The sequence below is a fragment of the Pipistrellus hanaki genome (assembly GCF_964339955.1).
Source record: "Pipistrellus hanaki genome assembly, chromosome: 6".
Taxonomy (NCBI): domain Eukaryota; kingdom Metazoa; phylum Chordata; class Mammalia; order Chiroptera; family Vespertilionidae; genus Pipistrellus; species Pipistrellus hanaki.
In genome coordinates this window covers 13,897,343-13,914,356 of record NC_140508.1, presented here as the reverse complement: position 1 = coordinate 13,914,356, position 17,014 = coordinate 13,897,343, and the positions used below count along the sequence as shown (strand labels likewise).

The 17,014-nt window shown below is 44.0% G+C and overlaps 1 protein-coding gene across 1 annotated transcript in view; it reads right to left on the bottom strand.

Annotated features, from left to right (window-relative positions):
• Window positions 1-16,773, bottom strand: part of UBE2V1 (ubiquitin conjugating enzyme E2 V1) — a 33,445-nt gene extending 16,672 nt beyond the window's left edge. Inside the window, exon 1 of the mRNA XM_084887133.1 lies at window positions 16,646-16,773. Coding sequence (XP_084743259.1) covers window positions 16,646-16,667 — 22 coding nt within the window. The 5' untranslated portion in view covers window positions 16,668-16,773. The remainder of the gene's footprint in view (window positions 1-16,645) is intronic.
• Between the last annotated feature and the right edge of the window lie 241 nt (window positions 16,774-17,014).

Sequence of the window (17,014 nt, the reverse complement as noted above, 5' to 3'; positions counted from 1 at the left end):
AAATAAATGTAAGCAAAAACCGAAAGCATACTTGAATGGCTTGTCTGGGAAACACTGCCATTTTTCATCCATAGAACAGCCATTAAGTCTCCTCCAGCAAACACAAAACTGAAGGATGTCTGTGACATTATAAGCAAAGAGTCAGAGAATACATATTTTGTTCAAAGTGTTAAATATAAATCTTTAATAATCCTAATTAATTTGGATTAGGGGGTAAAAAATCACTGTGCATTACTAACTGGTTAATTTATAAACCTAAACTAATACAAATGAATGGTCCATAAAGACAATAGAATCATACTTATAGGAAGACTGATAAATATCTGAATACCTGATCATAGATGGTGCAATGGGCTGAATTGTGTCCTCTTAAATTCATGTTGAAGCCCTAACTCCCAGCACCTCAGAATGTGACCATATTTTGAAACAGTGCTTTTACAGAATGGATTAAATTAAAGTGAGACTATTAGGATGGGTGCTAATCCAATGTAATTGATGACCTTAGAACAGTGTTTCCCAATCTTTTGACATATGTGCACCCCTTCTATAATTTCCGTAACGCTGAGTACCCCTCGCACTCATGAGAACGTAGAATTAGGCGCAGTTAAGCACGGTGCAGTGCATATCCCCACCAAACTCCGGTGCAACGCGTACCCCCACCAAACTCTTTCCGTACCCCTGGGGGTAGGCGTACCACACTTTGGGAAACACTGCCTTGGAAGAAGAAACTTCGACACCCACAGAGACAGTAAGGATGCACCTTTGCATGAAGTATAGACCATGTGATGAGGACACAGTGAGAAGGCAGCCATTTGCAAGCCAATGGGAGAGGCTTCAGAAGCAACCAAACCTGCTGACACTGATTTTTTTTACTTCTAGGCTCTAGACCTTGAGCAAATAAATTCAGTTGTTTACACCACCCAATATGGTATTTTGTTATGCAGCCCTAGTAAACTAATACAAATGCTAAGTGACATGTTAAATTTAAATTGGAAACAGACCAAGATAGCAAGTGATTATCTTTGGGTATAAAGATTATGGGTGATTTCTTTCTCCTTTTCTTATTTCCTGACTTCTTTTATCTCTCTTATTATTTGCACTAGAGGCCCAATGCATGAAATTCATGCACGGGGGCGGGGATGTGTGTGTCCCTCAGCCCAGCCTGCACCCTCTCCAATCTGGGATCCTCTCACAATCCAGGACTGCTGGCTCCCAACTGCTCACCCGCCTGCCTTCCTGATTGCCCCTAATCGCTTCTGCCTGCCAGCCTGATCACCCCCTAACCACTCCCATGCCAGCCTGATTGATGTCTAACTGCTCCCCTACCAGCCTGTTTGCCCCCAACTTACCTCCTCTGCAGCCTGGTCACCCCTAACTTCCCTCCCTTGCAGGCCTGGTCCCTCTCAACTGCCCTCCCTTGCAGGCCTGGTGCCTCCCAATTGCCCTCCCCTGCTGGCCATTTTGTGGTGGCCATCTTGTGTCCACATAGGGGCAGAATCTTTGACCACATGGGGGCAGCCATATTGTGCTGGAGTGATGGTCACTATGCATAATACTCTTTTATTAGATAGGATAGAGGCCTGGTGCACAGGTGGGGGCCAGATGGTTTGCCCTCAAAGGTGTCCCGGATCAGGATGGTGGTTCCCTTGGGATATGGGGTGGCCTAAGCGAGGGGCCTGTAGTGGTTTGCAGGCCAGTCATACACCCTGGCGACCCAAGTGGAGACCCTGGTATCTGGAATTTATTTACCTTCTATGATTGAAAACTTTGTAGCCTGGAGCGGAGCCAAACCTTGCCACCATTTCTGTTTGGATTTGTTTACCTTCTATAATCGAAACTTTGTAGCCTTGAGTGGAGGCTTAGGCTGGCAAGGGCAGGTGGAAAGCTTGGCTTCCTCCATTGCCTGGGAAACTCAAGCCTCCCTCCTGGTTGCTGTGTTGGGTTTATTTGCATACTCACTCTGATTGGTTGGTGGGTGTGGCTTGTGGATATAGCAGAGTGATGGTTAATTTGCATATTACTCTTTTATTAGGTAGTACAGCAAAACAAAAACAATAATAATATACCCAGGGCCCACACCAACCACACTGTAGGCAAGGGTCCTACTTTTGGGCCTTTGTACTTGCTATTCCCTCTGCTTGAAACACCCTTCCCCCAGACAGCCACCAATCACACTTCACCTTCTTCAGGGCTTCAGTTGTATGACACCTGATTACACTATGTATTACAGAATCTCTGAAAGTGGGACGCTCACTTAATGGTATTCCCTAAGTGACCAATAACTGTGTTTGCATTTTTTTAATATTACCAAACTTGTTCAAGTCAAATGAACAATGGCAAAGTACAATAAATCCAAAGCTAAGTCCTTCATTGAATGAAGATGCTTTTTTTTGGCAAGATAAATGTGCTGCTTTCTTGTGTCAGATAAAATTTAAGTCAAGCTAGATTAGCTACTTCTGGTATGACTATTTCTCTTGTAAACTTTGGCAAAGAACATCCTGTGGCTAGAAATGTTATCTCTTCATCTAACAACCAGATATCACAAGCTATTGTTATTAGTTTCAAAACAGGTGATGAATTCAAGGTATACTTTTCTAATGTTTGAGTCCTCCTTGTGAAGTATGAGAAAATATATTAGTAATGAATCCTATACTTCCAACATACATTACCATGGGGTTAGACATTCAAATACTTTTTAAAAAGTGTGCAAAGCCCATATACACAATTGAACAACAACAGTAAGAGTCAGTTAAACAAACTTATTTTAAGTTAGCCTTTGGAACAGTAACTGAGCACCACAGAGGGCAAAGTCAGCTTTTTATTACAGCAGCACTGACATCACAGGATAATTTAATTTGAGTTAATTATAAAAAAGTCACCAGAAATCCACACTAATAAAAGAGAAAGATGCAAATTGACCATACCTCTGTGATGCCTACTAGCCAATCAGGAGTGAAAATGCAAATCAACCCAACAAAATGGTGGGTTAATTTGTATACAAAGGCACGAAGCAAAACTGAAGACTCTGCCTGAGCGAAGACTGAAGACTGAAGGCTCCACTGCGGCCGAAGCCAAGCCTGAAGGCTGAAGGTTTGGCTCTGCTGAAGGCTGATGGTTTGGCTCTGCTGTAGCCCAGGTCCTGGGTGCCGGAGGAAAACCAGTGCCAGCAGCCATAGGAAGGAAGGCCTATTGCATCTAGTCCTATCTAATAAAGAGGAGATATTCTAATTGACCCTCACGCCATCACAAAAATGGTGGCGCCCAAAGCCAAAGAGGGAATATGCTAATTGACTGCCCCATCCTCAAAGATGGCAGTGCCCACAGCAATAAGGAGGGAATATGTTAATTGACTGTCATGCCCTCAAAGATGGCAGTGCTCACAGCCACAAGATGGCGGTGCTCAGTTCCCTCAGCCCAGCCACCCAGGGCCGGCCTGAGGTGCAGGGAAGCCTCAGATAGTGGTTTCCCAGTCGCCCAAGGCTCAGGTAACCAGCGCTGGCCGAGGCTTATGCTGCAGGCAGTGGCAGCAGCAGAGGTGTGATGGGGCTTCACCTTCCCCTGATTGCCGGGTCACCTCCACGCCTGAGGGCTCCTGGATTGTGAGAGGGGGCAGGCCAGGCTGAGGGACACCCCCAACCCCTGCCCAGTGCATGCATTTTCATGCACTGAGCCTCTAGTAGTTTAATAAATGAAAAACTTTGGATTGGCTAATATCTATTAGGCATTCTTAAAATATTCCAAGCTGGAGTTGGAATATATATATATTCCAATTGACCCTATATATATATATATCAGAATAATTGTACTTTATACTGATTAATGATAATAAGCATTTATTTCATATGAACAGTAATTCTCAAATTTTTTTGGTCTCAAGACCCCTTTATACTTTTAAAAGTTACTGAGGACTTCAAAGAGCCTTTGTTAATGTGGGTTATAGCTATTGATATACATTGAACTAAAAATTAAGTGATTTAAAAAAATATTTACTTCATTTAAAATTAATCACAATAAACTACTGCATGTTAAGATAACATATCTTATGAAATAATTATATTTTTCAAAGAACAAAATAAGTGAGAAGAGTGGTATGACTTTGCAAATTTATTTAACATCTGACTCAAACAGGTTTAAGAACTGAGATGAGCTGGAGAATACACATTCTGTCCAAAGGGGACAGTCACTCCTTTGCTCTGGCCAAATGTCTGTGGGTCATATTCTATTTAAGGTCCAATACTTTGCAACATCCCTGGGGTCACCTAATTGTCCTCAAAAATCCCTTTGACACTCAACATCCTAGGGTTATCTCAACAGATATTTAAAACCCTTTCTTTTGTCAGAACGATAAATAAAAATGTCGTGCTAGTTAGGCATCAGGGAGTTAAGTAGTCTAACTTTATTAACCTTTATTTAGCTAAACCTTGAATGTAAGCCCACAAACTGGATAGCATTTAAAGGATACTTTTTTTTTTTTTTTTTTTTTAAATCTTCACCTAAGGTTATTTTTCTATTGATTTTTTGGAGAGCGTGGAAGAGAGAGGGAAAGACAGAGAAGTATCTATGTAAGAGAAACACATTGATTGGTTGCCTCCTGCACGAACCCAGGCCAGGGTCCGGGCCGGGGAAGAACCTGCAACTGAGGTATGTGCCCTTGACTGGAATCGAACCTGGGACCTTCTGGTCTGCAGGCCAAATCTCTATCCACTGAGCCAAACCGGCTAAGGCTAAAGGAGACTTTCTTTTTAATTCATTTTTTTCTAAGCCATAAAGTTTTATTTTCATTCAAAATTCATTAGAAGCAAAGTTTGGGAAATAAACTCCAGGCAGAAATCAGGAATTTAAAAGTATTTAAATTATGAGGCAATTCATTCAGTCTTTTCTGATATTTAAATAGAAGTGACTAACTAGCACCAGGTTAGCTGGTATACTGAACTGGTATACTGAACTCTACTTGATAAAGAACTACTTGGGAGCTCACCGTGTCTAATGTATGAGCTCACTTCACACGAGTAAAAAAGGCCACACATTTCAGGACTGACATTTAAAAAAAAGTTTGCTAGGCTTTTTAACCTAGGCTTTTCCCCCCTTTACATAAATTTGTCAGTAACTTGCATACACAGACCTTTTTCAATGCAATAATTACCTAACACCATGCTAGACCTTATAGGGACTATGAAAGAAAAAACAAAAACAAAAAACAGGCCTCCTAATCAGAGTATAAAACTTCACTATTGAAGCAAGATATAAACATACCAAGTTCAACCAAATAAAACAGTATTAAAATATATGAGAAATACAATCTATCACAGGGCAATGTTTCTTAACTTTTGATGGGGGGAGGGGGGTGCTCATAGAACCCTTTGAATTTGATGAAAGCTAAGGAGGTGGGTTCATGTTACTAGGAGGGACTGGACTTTATCCTGAGGATAATTAGTGGAGAGCTGCAAAAGGCTCTGAGTAGGACAGGAGATAAGGCAAATCTCCAGGGTAATGTTCAGGATGGGCTGGAAGGCTTAGAGGCCAGGTTAGGGAAGTGCTACTACTAACAGTCTCTAGAGCCAGAGGCATTTGCTTAGAGCAGGAACCTTTGTTCTGACATGGGTTACTTAGATATTTATAACATCATTCGAGGGCCATACAAAATTATCAACTTAAAAATTACGTTGCTATTTAAAAAGCTCCTAGATTTATTGAATTTCAAGTCCTTTTTGCAGTTGCCTTGGCAGAGCCAGACCAAATTATATGGCCCATGAGCAAATACTGTGACAGGATATGTTATCAAACTTCTTACGGGCCTAGATAGGAATATTAAGAGATTTAAGGCAGGGCATATTAATTTGCTTGACTGTCCTGATAGTTGCCATTTTTACAATGTGACATAAAAAACAACTGGTCTTCACACCTTAGGCTTCAGATAAATATTTATTTGGGGGGCGGGGAGGATGTGAATGAGTAAAGGATAAAGAGGTATGCACACTCCATTTATAAAAGATGGAGTCTTTTATACAAAAATTACATAAAGTCAATCCAGGCTTCCCCATATGTATATACTCATATATTTAGATACTTTCTATGATCACAAATAAGATATTTGATCTACCACTCCATTTCAAAAAGACTGGTCAGGGTAATGGCTATGTTACCTTTTACAAATAAGAATCAGAATACAGTATACGTTAGGTAAACTTCTTTAATCTCTTAGCAGAGAATTAAGAGCACATGCTTAGATTCAAGATCCCACTCCAGAACTTTCTAGCTGTGTGACTCCAAGTTACCTTGAGCCTCAGCAAAACAATATTCCCTGCCTCTATAGGTGACAGGATGAATGAATGAAATAAAAGCAATAAAGTACCTTCTGTAATACATGAATCACCTTTATCAGCCCTGAATTATTTATCATTAAAGAAACCCTCCCTTGACCCCACATCCCATTTTAGCTGCCATCTCATTTCTTTGTTCCTTCTTAGCAAACAAACAAACAAAAACACCTCAAAGGGCTGTCTAAATTCCTTGTCTACAATTCTTCACCTTACTTGTACCTACTCCAATCAATCACCCCTTTCTATCCAGTCAATCACCAAAACTGCTTGTCAGGGGCACCAAGCAGCACCCTCCAGCCAAATCCTAGTAAATTCTCAGTCCCCACTCCAAGTTCCTGGAGATCTGAGTAGCATCTAATTACTCCCTTCTTTATGCCTTTCTTCCCTTAGCCACAGGTTCTCTCCTTACCTCACAGAGAGCCTGGCTCCACCTCCCTGACCTCCAAACACTGGCTGCTGGGCCTCAGGGCACAGCCCAGACCTCTGTTCCTCTGTCTACTCTACTACCCAAGTTATTTTACCTAGAAGACCAAGGAAGCTGATGACTCTTCAATTTATATTTTCAACTAACCGCCAGCTAGACACCTCCATTTACTAGTAGGTGCCTAACAGGCCTAACTCAAAACACTTCCAAACAGAACTCTTACACTTCTCAATGTACTCTAAAAACTACCCATTCCTCAATTTCAAAAATATAGCACATTTACCAGATTGCTCTGGCCCATTGGAGTCATTAATAAAAAATCTTTCTTTTACATCCCATACCCAACCTATTTCCAAATAGATCCCAAATATGATCATTTTCACAATCTCCACTGTGATGATCACTGTAGTCCTCAGTTTCCTACCTGGTTTCTAGTTGATTTGGTCTCTACTTACAGCCTATTCTCCACAGTAAGCCTTTAAAAAAGTAGGACATCACTCCCCTTAGATCCATCAGCCCCCTCCCCACTGGTGTCTCCTTGCAACCAACATACATCTAAACTCCTTACCTCACCTACAAAGATGCACCTGCTTCTCCAACATCATTTCCCACCACCCTTCCCCTTATTCTCACTCTCCTTCAGCCATACCATCTATCCTTAAGTTTCTGAATGAGCAAATTGACTTTCTTCCTTTGTATTATACTTGCTGTTCCCTCACCCTAGAATTCTCTGTCCCAGAGCTATAAATAGTTGGCTGGCTCCCTCAATCCTCATTGGAGTCTAACTTCCCATTACCTTATCTTGCTTTATTTCTCTTCACCTAACCACTTGACATTAGTTTACTGTCTGTCCCATCTGAACATAAACTCCATGAGGGTAAATCTGTTTTGTATACTGCTGACTTTCAATTTAAAGAGTGCTTTGCTGAGTATGCACTCAAATGCTGGGTGTTAGCTTGCTGTATTATTTCAGAATGAATGATGTTCAATGTCACAAAATTCTAATTCTTTATTTCTAAAAATACAGTAGGGAAACATTCAGAATACTATTAAAAGTAAGTCTAACATTATAAATATCACCAGAGGGGCTTAGTATGGAATTTAAATAGCCCGAGAAAAGTTAGTTATCCATTAAATCTTGAATTTAATGATCTCAAAAAGAAACACAAATCTTAAGTTAGAAACCAGGCAGTCTGCAGAGGTCCTCTCAGAGCCCTCCCTACTCCATATACCTTTAAATATATATATATATATATATATATATATATATATATATAATTATTGATTTTTTACAGAGAGGAAGGGAGAGGGAAGAGAGCTAGAAACATCGATGAGGGAGAAACATCGACCAGCTGCCTCCTGTACACCCTCTACTGGGGATGTGCCCGCAACCAAGGTATTATAAATGCTCTTGACCGGAATTGAACCTAGGACCTTTCAGTCCGCAGGCTAATGCTCTATCCACTGAGCCAAACCAGTTTCGGCTCCCATATACCTTTACCTAATGTCTATGCTGTACTCTTTCTTTTATGTTTTATTTTCTTTCTTTTTTATTGTCTGACTCACTCTCTGAGCTTCTTAAGTTAGAGCTGTGACTCATTCAATCCTGCCTCCCCAGAATCTGGTATGCTGCCTGGCATATAATGGTACTCAATAAATGTTTTCCTGATTAAACAGTATCTCTTCCGTTCCTACTGTAAACTCTAATATGGTCTATTGTGGACAACATGTTGGACTCTGATACTGTTTTCTATTTTGAGATAACTATTACTCGATAACTAGTTTTCTTGTAATTTTTTTAGTTTTCAGTTTTATTTTTTTTACTGAAGTGTGCTTGAGACTTTTAGGGAAACAAACTATAAAACAAACATCTTCACTATAAAATAAATTTGTTTAATAGGATACATATGCTAGTATGCTACTGATATCCCAAGCCATTTAGAAACTGCATATAAGAGCATTTTATTCCAACAGCCCAACCACATCCTAGGTCTAGAATTTTAGAGGTACTCCAGGGACAGAAATCAAATATTAGATCCTGTAGACCTTTTGAGTACTAGCATATTAGTCACAAGAGAAGACTTCATCTTATCTCAAATGTAGAGTATAAGCTCAAAATTATAATATGTTTAACAAAAGATTTTAGTGACTATATTAAAAAATTAAACCCACATATGCAAAAGAAAAAACAAAACCCAGAAGCTTATCACATCGAAATCTCAAGAATACTCTAACCTATTTTCCTTCCCACAGCTCTTTAATCCATTGAATCAGCCTAAATTTTAAGATTCCTAACATTAATGAACCTGATTCCTAAAAGGCAGCTGGAGAAATAGCTTCAAGTACAACACAGAGGATGTAAACATGGACTGTTGTCAATCTTAACTATTAAAAAGTTAATCATGAAGATGTTAAGATAACTTCACCAAGGTGCTATACAATAGTAATCCACGATTTTTTTTTTTTTTAAGCAAACATTTGTTCCTGTTACTTCAGAATTCTTCTTTCAAGAAGGATTTTTCCTGGATCTGTGTCAGTATCAAAAGTCAGCCAGTTATTCTCTTGGCTAAATATAAACTGAAAAGTCAGCAGCTGCAGGATATTACAAAGAAAATATGACAACTAGGTTGAAAAAGCATGAATATTTGATAGGGTCTTATACCATGTCATAGTAAAACATTTAATGCAGCAATTTGAAACACACAACATATTAAAATATTTCTGGTACAATGAACAACATAAACTGATGAACAAAAATAGATCCAGAGACATAGAAGCATCGAACAGACCATCCAACCTCAGAGGAAAGGCAGGGGAGGGACAGGGAGGTAAGAGAGCAACCAAAGGACTTGTATGCATACATATAAGCATAACCCATGGACGCAGACAGTAGGAGGGAGAGGGAGGGTATGTGCTGGGGATGGGAAGGGCCAGGGAGAGGTCAATGAGGGAAAAAGGAGACATATGTAATATTTTAAACAATAAAGAATTTTTAAGTATATAAGTACCAAGTGAAAAAAAAATATTTCTGGCACAAAAAGGATTTAGAAACATCTTTTAGGAAAAGTATGATCACAAAGCAGTAGCTATTGCAGCATACCAATATCAGAAAAAACCTTGGCCTGGCTTGGGTCTTGATTTAAAATGGCAGAGCCTCAGAGGTTTCTTCTGAAAAGACAGCTGTTAATTAAAACTGGTTTGGTTGCCCAGTCAGGAAGACAGTGCATTGAGCTAGGAGTCTGGTTGGAAAATAAGGAGGCCTGGAAGGTGTACATAGTTTCAATGTTACTGAAGTTAGATATAAAGTTAGGGAAGTTAACTTTTCTTCTGAGTAACTGGCAAATGCAGTCTAGCTGCCTAGTTAGTGCCTGCCCAGAAGCATACTTTTTCTCTCCTTCTCTATAGCATCACCTAGGAACTTGCTAGAAATGCAAAATTTCAGGCCACACACCAGACCACTATACTACACCACAGAATTATTAAATGTGATACTCAGAGGGTGGGGCTCAGCAAGCTGATCAACTCTCTCGAGCTGATTCCGATGCACACTAGTTTGAGAACCAATGGCCTAGGAGGAAGGAATAGTGGCAATCATTCTTTACAATCAAGACAATGTGACACCAATCGGCTGATGACAAACCCTGTGGTTTTTTTGCTGCTAGGGAGACCAAGGCCAAAGATTAGATTTTCTCTAATAGGGTGGAGACAAAGAATTAGACATGGGAAGCATCAGAACAGTAAGGGAAGGACAGGACAGAGACAATTCTATGCTCAAGTTGCTTTATAAATACCAACTAATCAAGACAAGAGCCGTGTGCTTTTTGAAAGGCTGAACAGCCACATTTGCTTCTGCCCTATCAGACATATTGTTTCTTCAAATATGTCAAGTTTATATATTAAGGTAAGACCTGGATTAATTTACTGTAACTTCAATATTTATGAAGGACCTACTAAATGTCAGGGACAATGCTGAATGCCAGGGACTAGCAGAGAACAAGGCAGAATCTCACCCTAGCAGAGGCACAGAAAATATTCAAGAAAAACAAATGAAACTTCAGATAAAGTTAAGCACTTTGAAAGAGAACAGAACAGAGATGTGATAATGACCAAGACTACTGAATGAGGAGGTCAGAGATGGTCTTTCTAAAAAACTAAGACCTGAAGAGTAAGAAGCAGTTAGTCATGTGAAGATAGGCTGGCAGAACATTCATTCCCAAAAGAAGAGCAAAAGCAGAGGTGGGTAACATGAGGTCAGGGAGCAGGCAAGACCAAGACCACAGAGGGCTTGTGGGCCTTGGAGAAAAAATTGATTTTATTCTCAGTGCAGTGGGAAAAGCTTTCTGCAAGGGCGTGGCAGTTTTTGTTTTATGGATCATTCTGCCTTCTCTATGAAGAATGTACTACTGGAAAAGGGCAAGACTGGAAACCGGAGGCTTTTGCAGTCTTCTAAGCAAATTCTATGAAAGATGGTTCTGGTTTAGACAAGAATGACAATAATGGAGATGGAGAAGAGGAGGATTTGGCATCCGTTGTCTGGTCACACCTAGTAGGCTTGTGATGGAGAGAATGTGAGGATCGAACAGACCATCCAACCTCAGAGGTTGTCACAAAGAATCCTGTGTGACAGTCACTACCTATCCATGAAAACCTTATCAGCCAAGGCAGAAATGTCAACAAGCGTGCCCATGGCTGAAGGAACTTGAGATGCCTAGCTGAAGAACAGGCAATGGGAACTAGAATAATGATAATACAGCCAAGAGCATGTGTCTTGGTTCTATACCCTGGCTCTGCAAGTCATTGGCTCTGAGCTCAGTTTCCTCACCTTCACAATAGTTACCTGCCTCAAAGGCTTGCTCTGAGAAATGAGATAATGTATTTAATACAGTATCCAGCACATAGTAAGCCTTAGAAGTGCAGCTTAAAGAGAAGTCTGGCAGAAACCGGTTTGGCTCAGTGGATAGAGCGTTGGCCTGCGGACTGAAGGGTCCCGGGTTCGATTCCGGTCAAGGGCATGTACCTTGATTGCGGGCACATCCCTGCTGAGGGGTGTGTAGGAGGCAGCTGATCAATGTTTCTCTCTATAGATCTTTCTAGCTCTCCATCCCTCTCTCTCCCTCCCTGTAAAAAATCAATAAAATGTATTTTTTTAAAAAGAGAGAAGTCTGAAGAGTTTGCATGTAAATGAAGGCTAGAACCTACTTTATACAACGAGTATAAATTATTGAGTATAAGGTATTAATCAAAAGCTTCTTTAGAAATAAACTTCATATTCCTCAGAATGGGATTAAAAAAGGGTTCCTGCTACTGGTGGCAAATGCTTCTCATGAAAGCTGTAACCCTGTTCACCAAGCTTAACCATTCCAAAACCTGGGAAGAGGACATGCCCAAACCCAAGCATTTCTGCTTCCTTCCTAAGGTACTGAAGCAGGGTGGGGAGGGAGCTGAAGTCAAAACTCCGAGGCTCTAGTCCGAGTATCACACTGCTCCCTCAGCCAGCCACCAATCTCCCTCAGTTAATGCTGTGGGGCCAGAACCTCCCTTGGTTAGCTTACTGGGTTGTGGAGAGTTGGATGAGATGACACAGCAGGTAAATCAAAGTGCTTGGAAAACTCTAAAGCAGTATACAAAATATAGAAGTGTTAAAATATGGGGGTGGGGCAATATTAAAATATGTACACAGATAATAATTTAATAAAAAAATATTTTAAAAAATAAAAAAATAAAATATTTACTCCATCAATGTCCTGTACTTCACTGGGGTTTTTCAAAATTAAACAGAGGATTCCTGACCTCACATTTTATATTCCACTTTTATCAAATTACTGTAGAGCAACATTCAGGTGAAAGAAAGAAAACGTGGCGATGGAGGGATAGGGTGGTTCTAAAGTTACTGTGAAGGGGAAATTAATGATCATCAGAATTAACCTTGGCAATCCCTAAGGAGAGCAATAGGTTGTACTGGCCCAGCAAAGCGTTTCCCCCTCCACAGCTGCAACAGATCGCTGTCTCTTCAGCTGAGTAATATATGAAGCAGCGCCCTTGAATGCAAGGCCCATGTTGTACAAAAGGCGCTTAGCTACAATAGACACAACAAAATGCTCACACAATGAGACACTCCGGAACAAGACCAACTAAGAGCCTACAGGTTTTCATCTCCACCTCTCTCTGGGGAACACCCTTGAATGGAATGGAAGATTACTTAACTTCCAAGGCCTATATGGTTAAATTTTCATAAGCTGAGTGGGTGTATGAGGCCATGTCAATGTATGCAAATGTAAAGTCATGCCAGCCAGGGCTTACCCTTCTGGCATCCAGTCTCTGGTTATCTGTCAGGGAGGCCTGTGGGGTACTGGGTGAGAAAAAGGACCTGGCAGCCCAGAGCTACTGTATAAGGTCCTGCAATCCTGGACAAGGCACCTGTCATAACTAAGGCATTTGGAGGGATTCTAGTGGGCTTTTCCCAATCCCACCCTCTAGCATCTATGCAGAAACCACACCCTGCAAAACCAAGGGAGGTGGGAAGGTACTGTAGTCAAGTGTGAAAGCAGTGACCATAAAAACTAAGTTCAGCCCCACAGGAACTCAAAGGTTTCACAGCTGTTTCCTGGCAACCAGGAGCAGCTTAATGGAGAGGCCTGTTTTAAACCTGACTAAGGAAGGCCTCAGACCCCTTGACCACACCTCAAAGACTTCTCAGGATCGGAAAGCAGAGAGGTCAGTACACTCATTAGTTAACTCAATTAAAATCTTTCTGCTTCCACTCTTAGCACTCTGCACTCCTTCATTGCCTAGGGGCACAGATCAGATCCTGCCATCCTTCTTTTTCAGATCTTTACTCATTCATTCATTCATTCAACAAATATTTACTGAATGCCTACTTCACACCAGGCACTTTTTCAATGGTTTCTCTTTACAATGAATAAAATCCAAAGCTACAGTTCTCCAACTCACCATCCTAAATATCTTCCCTTGCACACTAAGGCATTTATTTATTTGTTTATCTCAACATACCAAGCTTGGTCCCGCCACAGTGCCTTTGTACTCACTGTCTCCTCCTCCTGCCTGGGACACATGCTGTAGGGTTGGCTCCTGCCACCATCTGTCTCAGTTCAAAAACCTTCTCTCAGAGAAGTCTTCCCTGATCACCTCTCCAGACACCCTTTATCACTTGTACATCCTCCTCCTTGGTATTTACTGCTCTCTGAAATTCTTTATTATTTACTCCTTAATGGCCTTCTCCCAGCCTAGACTAGAAGCTCCTCAAGGACACGGGCTGTGCCTATCTTGTTCTCTATTCACAATGGACATAGCAGGCTTGTTGTATTAACAGGCAAAGGAGTTTGGGAAAACTCTAAGGCACCTCTGTCCATGTTATCTAACCCAGCAGTGGCCAACCTTTCAGACCTCACAGACCACCAGTTGGCAATGGCTGATCTAAACCATGCCAAGTGCTCCTGTAATTCCTGTACACAGCAGCTGACATTGCTTTATCTGACCACCACTGCATTTACAAACCACTCCTCACTGGCAGGGCATCAAGAAGTTAGAATTAAGTAGCTGTTAAAAATTGCAGGTAGCCCAAGTGGCTAACAATAGGGCCGAGATGCAATACCTCCACAATGCTGGCTGCTACAGGTAGCCCCCTTTGCCCCAGTTCATAGAACCTGGCAGGGGTGTTATACGCTGGTAAGAAGTTTTCCACAGGAGTCTGGCCTGACTCAGCCTCTCTCTCCTGACAGTGTCTGTGGCAGTATCTTGGTAAATGAATTGACTCAGCACTGTTCCAACTGAAACCAAAATCTATGAAGACTGTACGGTCTCCTCTATCCTCTACGAAGACCCTGCTACTTAAGTATAAATGGTAACTTGTGGCAGGTCACTTTAGTCAGATCCCCTACGTCCATTTCCTTCTTTCTCACCCAACAATCAGACAAAGATGACACCGTGGGTTACCAGAGGAACAACATCCTGGAAAGATTAATCCCCTCACCCTGTGCATTTTGTTAAAAAATTTATTTTTTTATTGATTTCAGAGAGGGAGGGGGAGGGAGAGAGACAGAAACATCAATGATGAGAGAGAATCATTGATTGGCTGCCTTCTGCACACCCATTGGGGATAGAGCCTGCAACCCAGACTTGTGCCCCAGACCAGAATCGAACCTGGCACCCTCCAGTCTGAAGGCCAACGCTCTACCCACTGAGCCAAACCAGATAGGGTACCCTATGCATTTAGGTCATCAACCCTCTTCTAACAGTGCTGCTGCTGTGTGGCCTGAAATAGCCAGAGGATTTCAGTACCCAGGCTAGTAGACTGTTTACTTCCTCCATCAGAGCTCACCCTTACCTGGGAGGACCTCCTTGGCCAACTTCACTGGCCGGCACTTCAGGGTACACTTCACTGTCACCCCCAAACACTGCACTTCCAAGAATCTGATTCTCTTGTCTTATCAACCCTTCTGGTGCTTCACCAACCAATCCTCACTCCTGCTCCTCAGGAAGGCCAGCCTGGGTCAATCCCCTGAGGTCCAGCTGTGGAATGCTAGGTCTGAGATCTTCAGGATTTTCATTCTCAGGCCCACATCAGGTGTGTAGAGCAGGGAATCCAGTCTCAGAATAAGTGCTGCTTGGCTTAACCTACTAGGGACTGGAGGGACGCCCCTCCCCCAAGGTGGAGCCCCCTCACTCCCTGTTGCCCAGCTTCCTTCCCTGAGCAGTCACCCAATAATCCTCGTCTCATCGGACCCCCCCCCTCTCTCCATGGCCATCTGGCATACGGGGAACTTCTGACCTGACCTGAACCCACACATCCGCTACCAATGTCCACGGGAGTGGAAAGGGGTGCCAGGCTCCACGAAACAGGCACTTCTAGGGGATGCTTCCCTCTCGCAATTAAAGGAGGACATGCTTTCTCTCTCAAAGAAACAACTCTGAAACCTGGCCGTTCCCCACTCTTCCCCACTCTGCATAGCCCCCCCCCCCCCCCGGCCACACCCGTCGACCCCTCCACCCCCACCCAACCAGACGCCTCGGGGGCTCCCAGTTCACCTATGTTCCACCCAATATCGCAAGTGTCCAGCTAGTGCCCCGTCGCAGCGCCATGTGTATGTCCTTCCCAGCACCAGCCTGCCTCCTAAAACCTCATATCCGTGTCCCCAAGCCCGGGGCTGGCAATGACGGAGTCCTTTCCCCGTCGGCCGCCCCAACCAGCACCCCCAGGAACCTGAGATCTCCCCCCTCCCTTACCGCCCTCAATGCCCGCAGGAGCAGCCAGCCCCAGGCTCCCCTTTCCTAACTAAAGTAGAGGTTTCCTCCGCTAACCCCATCCCAGAAACTCACCCCGGAGCCGTCCCCCTGGCCGAAGGGAGATCCTTTCAATTCCCCCTCCGGCTCCCGTTTCCTCCGCCCATCCATCCAGACCTTCCCACCCAGCCCCAGCCAAACGGACATCCCAAGGCTCCCCTTTCCCCCGGACCCACGGCACCCCAGAAGGGACTCCCATCCGCTTTGGGGAGCCTCTCCTCCTTTAAGGAACCCTTCGATCTCCCCCAAAGAGCCGCCGGCCCAGCTCTTCTGGAGCGGCTCAGGGCTCCCCCCGATTCGTCCGCTCCGGCCGCGCAGCAGCGCCCCCGGGCCCGGCCCTTCCTCGCCGCGGGGCCCTCACGCCGCCCCGGGGAGCTTCTGGGCCTCACCGCGCCGCCCACAGGCCCCTCGGGCCCCCGCCCGTGCTTCCGGCCGCCGCCTGCTCCTCCTCCCCACGCAGGCCGGCCGGGTCGCCGCCGCGGAGCCCGGCGGACAGACTCGGCGCGGAGGCCCCGGCCACGCTGCAATGGCCTTTGCGGGCCCCCGGACCCCGGTCGGGCCCGCGGTCCCTCCGCCGGCCGGGCCCGGCGCCCCTGCTCACCCGAGCCCGTGGTGGCTGCCATCTTGCGTCGCTGTCGCTCGAAGGCCGGCCCCTTCTTCACCCCCCGCCCGCTCCCGGGCGCGTCTGCGCAGGCGCGAGCGAGCGCGCAGCCGCCGCCGCTGACGCCGCTCCGCGGGCCACGCGCCGGCGCGGGAAGTCCCCGCCGCCCGGGAGGGAGGACGTGGTGTGCGTGCGCGGCCGCCCCGCAGCTTGCCAGTCCCTCCGGGCTCGGTGCGGAGCAGGCGTGGAGGTGCTCCGGGAGAAAGGCAGGGCGATGGGAAAAGGAAAAGAAGAAACGAAAGATGTAAAAAAAAAAAAAAGCTCCTTTTCGCTCCGGGCACTTTGCTCTGTGGTTGCATCCTCACAACA